The 12,676-nt window shown below is 32.8% G+C and overlaps 1 protein-coding gene across 1 annotated transcript in view; it reads right to left on the bottom strand.

The window, feature by feature from the left end:
• The window catches only part of SLC25A36 (solute carrier family 25 member 36), a 54,686-nt gene that overhangs the window by 18,000 nt on the left and 24,010 nt on the right, over positions 1 to 12,676 (bottom strand). Inside the window, exon 4 of the mRNA XM_069107316.1 lies at positions 9,381 to 9,481. Within this exon, the coding sequence (XP_068963417.1) occupies positions 9,381 to 9,481 (101 nt within the window). The remainder of the gene's footprint in view (positions 1 to 9,380; positions 9,482 to 12,676) is intronic.

Genomic DNA, 12,676 nt, shown 5'->3' on the forward strand with positions numbered 1-12,676 from the left:
CTCTCTCTTCTGCAACCAATGAAAAAAGAAACTCAGGGTAAAGTTAACTAGTATAGTTAACTTTAAGGTTACAATATTATACATTAACTAATGTGAACATTAAGGGGTCAGGTCTCCTGTGAGGAATGATAGGAAATTTCAATCTATGATGCTACATACTTGTGTTTCTTGGGTAGTGTGTGTGTACATCTATTAATTGACACCTTCCCAGAATTAGGAAAGAAAGGGGTTTGTGAAATACAAGCATTATGAAAGGGGATCTACAAAGCATATTTCATATCTGTGCAAAACAGAATTTGGATGTACATATAAAAACAAAATTCAGCTACATAAATTTCACATAACTGCTTGCCATTTTCTTCTATCAGTATATTTAATTTAAATAAAAAATTAGAATACCCATTGGCAAAAATTATTAAGGATCTTAACTGTTTTAATATTATAGTATCCCTTAATAGTTAAAGAGAGTCCTTTTGGGATAAGATTTGTGCTGTAATATATTTTGAAACTGCAACATGAAACTGTAGGTAGGCAGTGTTCTGAAAAATCTCACTATAAACCTATCTTGGTTTTCAAGGTCAGCATAGGTGTATCTACAATATTCAAAATGGTCTGAACAATTTAGTTTTTAAAAAGCCAAATTCAAATAGCCCTCTCTCCCACATCATGCCAAATAACCAGTTAAGATTGTTCTCAAGTTACTCTTTTAACACTGTAAACACAGTTGAAGACCACCCAAAGGGTTGTTCTATTTAGCAAAAAAGAAAATGTTCTTGAGTGAGAGGGTAAAAGAAAGAAAAAAATTGGTTCAATGACATGCAGAATATAGCAACAAATTCAAAACTCTTACAACAATTGTGTATAGACTGCATATTCTTCAGTTCTTTACTTTTTAAGTACTTACTTTTAAGTACTAAATAAGTACCTTTTGGGGATACTCCTAATTTTTTTTAGTCCTTAAAATACATGTGAATAAAACTAAAATGGGATTAACAACTCTAGAAACACCAGTTGATATTAAAAATAATGAGTATTTTTAAGTGTTTGGGAAGTTGCCAGGAATACTTCTTTTTATTAAAAATGGGAAACTTTAATAAAAATAATCTAAGTAAAACGAAAGAGAAGAGAAAATATGCAACAATCATTCAGAACTGTTTAAACATTTTGTTCATTAACTGCCACTGTCAATGTTTCAGTTTTTTCCTCTTTTGAATCCCATTTTCCTATGTGAAAAGAATCAACTAAACATACCAGAATTATATTTTGAAGCAAGTATTAGACATCAATACCTCCTCCAATTTCATCCCAAATTAACGGTTAATAATTCCCTCATTTCTTTATCTGCATAACTAAATGTCTACACAGCAAAATCAAAGGTTTGTTAGTTTAAAACCGCCAAGCAGCATACACGAACAAAGCATTATGCATTGCTCATTATGGCTTTTAAGAATTGCTTTTAAAAAATTGAAATAACAATTTTTTTTGAAGCTTTATAAGAAAACTGGGACCCCTTGGTATCACACAAAAAATTTTCATATTATTGTTTCAAAATAAAATATTCCCCCCCATATTGTTTCTATATAAATGCATGTATTTGAAAACAGGCTAAGTTGAAACATTTTGCTAGTGCTTATCAGCACAATTTTAAAAATTTAAGTATCAAACAATGCAAATTATAGTCTATTTCTAAAAATATGAGGTGGATATCCAAATTTCTACCCAATATTATTCTAAGAGACAATATTCTTTAAGTAGGGGGCCTGGGGTGTAAAATAAACATTTAAAAAGCTCAGTAAGGTGAAAATAGTAGATGTAGAGATGGAAGGGACCTTAGAGGTCATCTAGTCCAATCCCCCTCCTTTTATTTAGAGATGACTAAGGTCCCGAGAGAAGAAATGTGCCCAAAGTCACACAGGTATCAAGTGACAGAGCAGGGATTTGAATTCAAGTTCTATGACTTTTAAGTCCAGTGGTCTTCCATTTGTAACATACTGCCATACTGACTCCCTGCATTAGTCAGAACAATTAACCTTTTTAAAAAGAATAGTAGCTTTCTAATCTGAAACATATCCTCTATGGTAAACTTTAAAGTTATGAAGCAAACTACAGGTATTCCTCACTTAACTGAAATTCACTTAAATTCCAAAATCAGGGAATTTTTTAAAGTCACAAATTAACTGAGGAACAACACCCACCAAACTTACGCAATGTGGGGGAGTCCCATGCTGCCATACTGTCCCTGCTGCTGCTGTCAGGTGGACTGCCCAACTCTCATGACAATCAGCACTTTGCCACGCTCAACAAACAACATCTTGATCTGTGAACAGCCCCTAATGAGGACACTAGCCATCAGTTAACAAACCATCACGGTGGAGACAGAACCGTCAATGAAGGCAAGATCCACTGATTTTCAGATCATTGTTGGAAATTAGTCCATTTTTGGAGAGCTATACTAATAAACATTAAAGTGAGGCTCTAATGCTAAATTAGGAATGGATTTCAGTCCTTAAATTTATAAATTATTGTTTCCTGCGCAAGGATTATATAATTAACTGGACAAGTATTACTGGATTAAGATGTTTGGAAAGAAACCAGCAAAATACGAAAATTACCTTAGAATGCAGAGTTCTGAGTATTTAAGGTGGTTGGAAGCTGTTCAAAAAGGCCTTAGCCAAAGTGCTAAAGTTTCTTGCACAACACATAAGACACATGAATGTACTAGGTAGTTTCTGATACTACAAGCTATTTAAATCTTATTATTTTGTGACTTACTGAGTACAGCATGTATGTTACTATTAATAGTCTAAGCACAAAAGAACCTGACTATAGCATTGATGTTGTGGATATATGAGATAACCCAATCCTGTTTTTATTTCAGTCACAAAATCCCACTGAATGGGGGAATTCAACATAAATTAATTATCATCTTGCATTCTGCTCTATAGTGAACAGTGATATTGCAAAGTTCCAATGAAGTGGTAATATATAATATTTTACTATACACTTTTCCTTTTTAAATGTGTATTGTTAAAAGATTTGATATGTTCTTAAAGAATGATTTGTATTAATTATCCCCAGGGACAAATGTATATTTTTCTTCAAGAGAAAATGTCTGATTTTGTAATGGAAACCAAAGAGAAGGTAGACTCTAACAAAAATGTTCTTTATATAAAACTACAGTGAAAATACTTATTTCATTAAGTGAGAAATACCTGCAGTATTGCATTTTTACTGATATGTGTCTGGATTAGTTAACCTACATATGGATTAAAATGAACAGCTAGTGTACTAGGGGAAAACTAGTTAGAAATGAAATTTTCTCTAAACACTCCTCCCACCTACAAATAATAATTAAGAAATAAAACAGCTAAGATCCAAGGTATTCTTATCCTGCATTTGATTTGGAAATTGTAGTTGTAAGATAAAAAATATCCAGAAGAGTAGTCTGTTAGTCAAATGTCTCCTATGATACCAGAGAACACATTGTCCTTCCTGTTGAATAATTAAATATTACTAAGGTGCACTAAATTTTTGCAAGTATTGATATATGGTATCCTAAATTTTGCTTTGAGATCAAAATTGCAATGGTCAAGCTAGGTACCAAAAATTGTCATTCTATATATACATACACACTGTCTTAACTAATGAAAGGTACCTGGATCCTTCCCTTCAACACTTCTTTGAAATGAAAAGCTACTGCAAAATGATTAAGATTGATTTTATACATTCTCAGATAATGCACATACAAATCTAGAAAACAAAAATGTTTGCCTTCATTCTACTTATTCCATAACTATTAAAAACCAAATTTGTGTTTCTTATACTAGAGGCTGCAAGAGACGCTCAGTTCAGTACTCACGAGGTTTAAGTTAGTCCATATTTCTACAGGAAGTGACCTGCGGATGGGGAGCATGAGATGACAGGATCTCACTCTTTTCACGGGAGAAATGTACAGTAAATGCCTAAAATAGACACAGGCTTTTCTGTATCATAACAACAAGCAGTGACCTCCATCAGATACATGTGTACAAATTGAATCCCATTGGAAAGGATTTGAGAATTATTTACTGTGAGATCTAACTTTTTTAAAGTTTAAAAAAAAGAAAAGAAAAAATATCAGAACAGGCCACAGATTTTTAAAAAAAATGCACTGAGTACTGAAATTTCTGCCATCTGCAGCAGTTCATTTAAGAGATGTTAAATACTTACCTAAAAGAAAAAGGAACCTGCAATTTACTAAAAAAATGTTAACCTTGTCAAGGGAGAATGAGAAAAAACATGCTTTCTGGAGGGCCCATTAAGATTCTATTACCATGACTATCCATTGTTAGTGGAGTTGGTGAACCACTTTTAGAAATCTGCCTGCTTATTAAATAAACACAAACCCCCCCCCCAAAAAAAAGAAGTGAACTCTATAACTAATTTTAATAAATATTTTTTAAAGTAATCTATGTGATATGAAAGGCCTTATAAAAGTAATTGCAAATGTCAGAGCTTCTGAATCATGGACAGTCTTCATTAAAAGAAAATATGCTTTTAGAAAGTGTTAGGTTGCTTTTTTTTTAAAATTTCTCTAGAGAAGTTGCTGTGGAGTTGGCCTCAGATCCAAAAGAACCTAGGTTCAAGTATCCCCTCCGATATAGACTGGCTGTAAGACCCAGAACAAGTCACTTAACTTCTCAGTGCTCTAGGCAACCCTCTAAGACTCTTTAAGTTGCAGAGAAGGTGTCAACCTGCATGAATAGAATAAGTTCTCTCATTTGAGAGCTCCCTATATCAATGAAATCACCAGTCCAAACCTTAACCCCCTATATTTTGATTATTTTGTTTTAAGAGAGTGGAAATACAAGTAAAATGAAGACTTAATACATATCCACACATAAGAAATATATCCAGCCAAATGAAGTCATAAACAATTAAAAAAACTGTGTTTAAATTTAAGTCTCTGGATTAAAAACAGCTTATTTTAATAAAAAAAACTAAGTATATCATTCATCATTGACTAAATTAATTAGAAATAATATATTTTGAAAACTAGTTGACTTTTGTACAAAAGGCTGTCTCCATGCAGGTAGTATCCATTAGGAATAAGAGGCTTCGAATGGTTACATATTGATTATACACTGAATATTAACTTCCATTTGAATTTATTATCTACCAAAAAGGGACTGCAGAAGACTAAAGTTACCTTTCATTTTCTTGAGCCATAAATATAAAAAGTGAGATGAATTTTAAAATGTTCTAAAGTTGTTATAAATCAAAAGCTTTTCTAATATACATTCTCTCTATATAGAGAAATGTGTTATGTATATCAATTTAAATATAAACACAGACATGCCACACCATACCTCTAACAGCTAAAAGTTAAAAAGTTAAGTTCATCTGATCTCAGAATAGCTTGAAACCTCTTCCTTCTTATACTCTAATTTGAATGATTATTAGATTATAAGCTTCCTGAAGACAGAAACTGTCTCAGTTATCTCACCAGCACCTAGGAGAACACATGACAGAAGTTGTTTCTTTTTGGGAGGCAAGGAAGAACCTGTGATTTCATCAGTGTAAGGACTTTTCCTGTAATCAGTGTAGATAGGCAACTTGCTTGCACCTTATAGTCTTAAGAGAGTTACCTGGGGGCACTGAGAGGTTAAGTGACTTGTCCATAATCACACAATGAACATGTGTCAGATGGAGAACTTGAACCCAAGTCTTCTTGATATCAAGTTTAGCGTCTATATACTGTTTATGCTGTCTTTCAGAAGGTGCTTAATGTCTGTTAAATTTAGAATTAAGAATAATTTTTTCTACAAAAGAAGTTTCTTAAATCATTTTTATTTTAACTGTTCTTTTTGAAATATACATAAATATTTTAGGCATTAATAAAAATAGCATCAAACTTTTAGGTCTCAATTTCAGAATGTTGGAAATTTTCTACATGGCGTTACAATATATCTAAAAATTGAGTAAAAATGAGAAATGAGGTCTGTTTACACAAACTGTTTAGTTAAAAAAAATTTTTAAACATTTAACATAAAGCTGAGGGAATGCAAGGAGCTTATACTGATAATAAATCTCACGAAAGCAATTAAAATACAAAATGAACAAAATGAGATTTCAGATGCTACCTAGATTAATAAAGGCATTTACAGTGTTTTGCTAAATCCTTACCTTAAAAATGATTTGGCACTAGATGGTTACTTCTTATTTGTATAAACATTTATTAGATCATTAACTTCAGGGCAGGGAAACTATCTTCTTTCATCTTTGCATTCCAGTACATGGTACAGAGTGCTTTAAATACAGTTTTGTTAAACAAAATCTTGCAGGCAGTACCACCAATTGTTGCTTTTAATAGATCTTCTACTGCTAAAGTGACAAGGTTAGCATTTTTTGAGTAGCTACATTAATTTGTTTAATGCCTCTCACAGCAATCTACTTCCAGCACTTTTGAGTCATAAAATCATTTATATTTATAGAACTTTAAATGCTTTTGGAGAATATCTAGAGCATAATGAACTAGGTCATTTCAAGAATGAAAAAAAAAAGCTACCTTAATGAATCTGCATGGGGCCATTCAGTTTCACCAATCATGTGGTTAAGTATATAACTGCAAAGCTCAATGTTAACACTCATGAATATTGTAAAGAAGCCCTAGAATCACAATTCTCAGAAAAACATAACTGCAAACAAATAGTAGTAGGCTCAGAATACAATGAGTGCATAATGAAATGATCTCCAAAAACAGGTATAAACATCTTAATCAATGTGTTAAAAGGATCAAGGAATTCACATCGGGAAATAATTGCAGTACATCATAAAGAACAATGACAGATAATAAATCAACATCTGTTCGTGCCTAGGAAAAAGGACGAAGGAACCACTATTTTTTTTTGTAATGTGAAACATGTACTATGCCATTACAATGATAAGTTATTTTGAACCTACATCTGTGGTATGAATATATTACAAGATCTGTCCTTATTATTTTAAAGTGAGAGCTAATTCATTTTCATGACTTCAAATGATGTCAACAGTGAAAACTCAAAAATTTCTTTGTCATTCTCTGAACAAAAAGAACACAGGTAATCGAGGCAAAAAACTTTGTTACAGTCTAAAACAATATAAGCTAATAGCTCTCCACACATTTCTGAAACTTTCTCAAATTTGGAGTGGAGGCAAAGGGGAAGAAAGAGAAAGGAAATTATCTAAATATATTCATTATATATATATAATTTTTAATAAATTTTACCTAGTACCTCTACAAATTAAAAAAAATTACTGCACTATTTTTAAGCACTTTAGCTGAATAAAACTATGTCTACAATCTATAATCTTGGCAAATTATTTCTGTGTTGGGATATATCATAAATGATCTTTTATATAATTACCCTGTATCACTTATGTTTTAATGTTTTTGTGGCCTTTTATTTTTAATAATCATTGACACATATTCAGAGCTGGAAAAGGCCTTAAAGATCAACTTAATAATCTTTTCCTGTTGTATATTTTTTTCATAAAGTAGAAAATTCTTCAGATGGTTAAAGATTAGCAAAATTGTCAAGTAGAAAATATGCAGTGGTTGTTTCCAGACATAGCTTTTGAGTACAGAAGTGCTAAAATGTTCAAAAGAACACTAACAAGTTTCATTTCCATCACTGTTAGATTTTATGATTCTTTTGCTAAAAATTTAGCTTTCTCTTTTAGGAACCCTGCATGAAGATGTAGATTCTAATCCTGGCTACCACTAATTAGCTAAATGACTTGGGCACATAACTTAACCTTTCTGATCTTTACAGATTTTTAAAGATTTATTTGATATTTTTCTATTCCCCCAGTTACATGTAAAAACACATTTTTAACATTAGTTTAAAAGAATTTTCATTTCTACATTCTTTCCCTCCCCTCTCTCCTCATTGACAAGGCAAGCAATTAGACAGGTAAACCTTTAATTTTTTTAATCTATCAGTGATGTACTTACATGATTTTTAAAATCCCTGGTAGCTACAAAGTTCTATGAGGAAATTTGTTTTGGGAAATAAAATTAAATAAATAATCCAAGGTTTCTTATTCTGCAAAATGAGGAGATTGGACAAGATCATCTTTTAAGATTTCTAGCTCCAAACTTCTATTATTCAATGATTATTAAAAATACTACTGAAAATTCCATAAGATATATGCTAGACTTACTGAGTGACAATCAATGACTATCATTCAAAAACTTAGTGGAGTGAATATTTCAACTTAAACTGCTTAGTAAAATGGTCTAATATTTATCCTATACTTAGCATTATGGTCCAAAATAAACAAACTGAATTATCTTTAGCTTCTTAAAAAATAAATTAAACCAACAAAAAACCACAAGTGAGGTGGTAGTTAATAAAGCAGCACACAGTAGGCATTCAGTAATACTTGTTGGTTGACTGACAGATAAGAAAAGATCACAGTCGATAAAAGTAAACTTCTGTAGAAGTTTACTTCCGTTTCCTGGAAGCATCCCAACAGTTTTATCTGGAATAAAGTATTACTGTATCAAATCTCATCCTATGGGCAGATGAGAGACATTGGCTGTGTTTACCATGCAATAGTAAAAAGTTGTTTCAGAACCATGGCTGATTTCAAAACAATCATTTAACCCATCTGCTGGGCAATGTGGTTGCAGAGAGTCTGAAACATTAGTTACTCTAATAGTAAAAGCTATGACATTGAACATTTTAACTAAGTAGTTATGGTTGGGGAAATTCCTGGAAACGTTTTTATGCAAAGCATTTACAAAAAACCTATGCCTTATTTAAAAAAAATGTTACCCAGGTTTAAATAAAACGTTTAAAATATATTCCCACCATTCATCCTAGAACACATTCACAGACCATTTTTGTTATTCAATCTCAGCTACTAAGAAATATAAACAAAGAAACAAAAAAACCCTGCAGCATTTAAGCACAGGACAAATTAATACTTTACCAAGAACTGCCGGCACATTTCAGGCAGAAGCCAAAACATGCAGCACAGGGAAAAATGCGCTAACAAATAAAAATCAAGGAGGAGAGAAGAATGAATTATAACTACATAGTTTTATAATTCAAGTGACACTTGGGTTTAAAAATATATGTAAAATTGAATTTTAAGTGCTTAACAGGATACTTAAGACAATGTAAATATTTACCATTAGCCTAACTTGATCAAATTTCTCCAACTCTCCCATACAAAAAAATGCACTGAATATTCTTCATCAGATACTGGTTAATGTAAAAATCTATAACTATCTGTATTAAACAAAGCAAAATAGATTAATTATCTTAATTTTTCCAATTTATATTCATTATAGTTCATTTAGTATCAGGGCTCTAGAGTTAAGTTAAAAAAACAAAGTTATAGATCCTTACCTGCCATTGCAGCTGAGATCATGTGAACCTGGGTAGAATCAGGATCAAATACATTGTTCATTTTTTCCTTGCAATTGGAATAAGCTGCAAAGTATATTGCTCTAAAATTAAAATAAAATTTGAATTATATTATAGCTGAATATAACTCTTGTCTCATTTATGCCTTCAAATGACAAATAAATACATAATTTTAAGGTGCCAACAAAATATTTAAATTTAATTAAAAATTTAGTTGGGCATATAATCAATCCATGACCTCATCTAAAATTAGGTCACTATTGTTAGCTCTGCAAACATGTTTTCTTTCTGAGAAAAATGACAAAGCACTTTCTGTAATCTAGCTTAAAAAAACAAAGATTTTGAAGGCTATTTATTTAGTACATGATCGATGTTGTATTGCTAGCATCTTTTCAACTTGATCAAACAAAAAAGCACTGTCAAAGCTATTTAGCAATTGCCCAACTGAAACCAAAGTGTTTGAACAAGGTTCTGATGATTGGAAAAACCAGGAATGGGCTAATTTTAAGGTTAAATATATTTACTAAAGTGTACAAATGTGGTATGGACACTGGAAAACAAGCAAACTGATTTTTTTTTTGATTGCTGAGTAAACTTACTTAACTGAATGAACTAATGAATCAAGAACCACAAGAAATCCTGATTTAGGACCTACTTTTTTCTGTACATTTAAAAATAAAAATTCAGACTGAACCAGCAATTTTGTTACTTTGAGAATAGGCAACACTTTAAACCAATAAATAAGCAATTTTAGCAATGAAAACCATCTTGGAAATTAATGTAAGCCCTTACATTCTCTTTGGGTTTAGTTTTATTTTTAATAAATCTGCATTGATGTCTTTTATTTTTTATATCACCATAATTTACCCTCAATATCCTTTCACCCAGTAATCCTCTCTTTTGGAGAGATCTCATATTACAAATATTTTTTTTAAAAAGAGAAAAAAATGCACAAATGATTAATAGATCAAAAAAATATGAAAATATGTGCAGTTTATGGACCTCCCACTTCTTCAAAGGGATGGGGTGGAGATGTCTTCTCATATCTCTCCTTTTGAGCCATGCTTATTCTTCTAAAAATTTTGTCACATTCACTTTTGATTTCTGTGTATGTGGTTGTTCCTTCCACTGCATTTTTGTAAATTATATATTTACACTGTTATTACTGTTTTCTTGGCTCTGCTTACTTCACACTGCAATTGGTTCATACAGATCTTTGTATTCATCATTTCTTATGCTGCCCAGTAATCTTGCATTTTGTACTCATGTACCACAATTTATTTAGCTGTTCCCCAAATGATGGGCATAGGCTTTGTTCCCAGTTCTCTGCTGTCACAAAACTGAACACTGGGCTGTGAGTTTCATTATTCTGATTCTCTCTTGTCTAGTCTAACTGATCTGTCTTTGTATTTTTTAACCAACAACAGATGGTTCTGAAGATTACTGCTTTATAGTTTGAGGCAAGTGCTATTTCCCCTTCATTCTTCCTTCTTTTGATCATTTCCATTGATATTTCAAAATTTTTCCAAATGAATTATTATTTTATCAAGTTCTATAAAGTATCCCCTTGGTAATTTGATTGGGATAGCAATAAAAGTTTAAATTAACTTTGGTACTACTGTCATTTAAAATATATTGACATGGCCCAGCCATAAGTACTGAATACCCCTTGATTCAGGATGCAGTTTCTTAGAAACAGGTATAATTTTGAGGATATGGCAGTGAAAGAAAATATCTGATGAAGAAAGGCATTCTTAATTTTCAAATTTCATAATCCTTGTGGAAACAGACAAGGTATGAGACCTAAGTAATGAAATAATTTAACAAGCAAAATAACTATTAAATGATGATACAACATATTTACCAAACTATAGAGGACATACAAAAATACTTACATACTTTCTATATGTAACCAAAGGCTGGGGAATAAAATGTGGGAAATCGAATACTTTGCAGAAGATCTAATTTTAATTTCAGAAATACTATTTTTCATGGGGCAATTTAAAGAGCAATGTATTCGACAACAAAATTTTAGTCTCAAGTGTTGCTTTGCCATGTGCTATTTGACACTGGACAATTCATTTGACCAAGAATAATTTTTCTCCTTTACAATATTGGGAGAATAATAATCAACATTATAGCTGACCAAATTATTATAAGGAAAATGCTTTAAAAGTGATAAAGCAGGGGTGGAGTCCTCCTCCAATTCCTATATATAAAATGACAATAAACAAACTTCAGAGCTTCAGAACCCAAAAAATGACAGAGAGAAGCTAACTTCCCACTAAAGACAGTCTGGCAGGCCAGCTAGAAAGGGCCAGCGCAGTCCTCTGGGAGCCGAGCCCAGCCCCGAGTGAGCCAAAGGCTGGAGGGACTTCATATCACCAGCAGCTGTGGTGTTTCCCAGAATTACCAATCCACAGATGCCAAAATGACAAAGTGAGAGGTCAGTGCAGTATGGACTTTGTGAACTAGGAGCTTGGGAGTATGATCTGACTTTTACCCCTTTGAGGGAGAAGCGGCTGAGGCGCTGCAGCCATGTGGCTGCTTCAGAGCTCCTGGTCTGCAGATTGTAGGGGGACCAAGTGACCAGTCTGAGGGGTAATCACTCTTGCTTTAACCTGCTTGCATCTGGATTGCAGTTTAGGGTGGGTAACCGGATGCCAGAGCCAGTGGAGGCTTCAGAGAGGGCACCCAACTGATAGCTCCAGCAGCTGCAAAAACCCCAGCAATTTGTGACAAAGCTCCCCTCTCTGGTAGCAGAGTTAAAGGTAAAGCAGCAGGCAAAAAGGTCAAAAGTCAAGTAATTGAGTGGCAACATGAGCAAGCAAAGGAAGCAAAGCAAGTAGAGCCATCCGACACTAGACTCCTATTTTGGGGACAAAAAGGATCAAAGCATGGAACAGGAGGAACACAATGAAACTGGAACTCCTGCACCAAAAGCTTGAAGAAAAATATGAGCTGGTTACAGGCCACAGAGGAGCTTAAGAAGGATTCTGAAAACCAAATATGAGAAGTGGAGGAAAAATTGGGAAGAGAAATGAGAACGATGCAAGAAAATTATGAAATGAGAGTTAACAACCTGACTGAAAATAACACCTTAAAAAATAGACTAACTCTGATGGCAAAAGAGGCTCAAAAAGGCAATGAGAAGAAGAACGCCTTAAAAAGCCGACCTTGTCAGATGAGAAAGAGAATCTCAAAAGCTTACTGAAGAGAATCATTCCTTCAGAATTAGACTGGAGCAAATGGAAGGTAGTGACTTTATGAGAAATCGA

The sequence above is a fragment of the Petaurus breviceps genome, unplaced genomic scaffold (assembly GCF_028583685.1).
Source record: "Petaurus breviceps papuanus isolate PSGF00001 unplaced genomic scaffold, PetGlider_PUasm1.0 89824, whole genome shotgun sequence".
Lineage (NCBI taxonomy): Eukaryota > Metazoa > Chordata > Mammalia > Diprotodontia > Petauridae > Petaurus > Petaurus breviceps.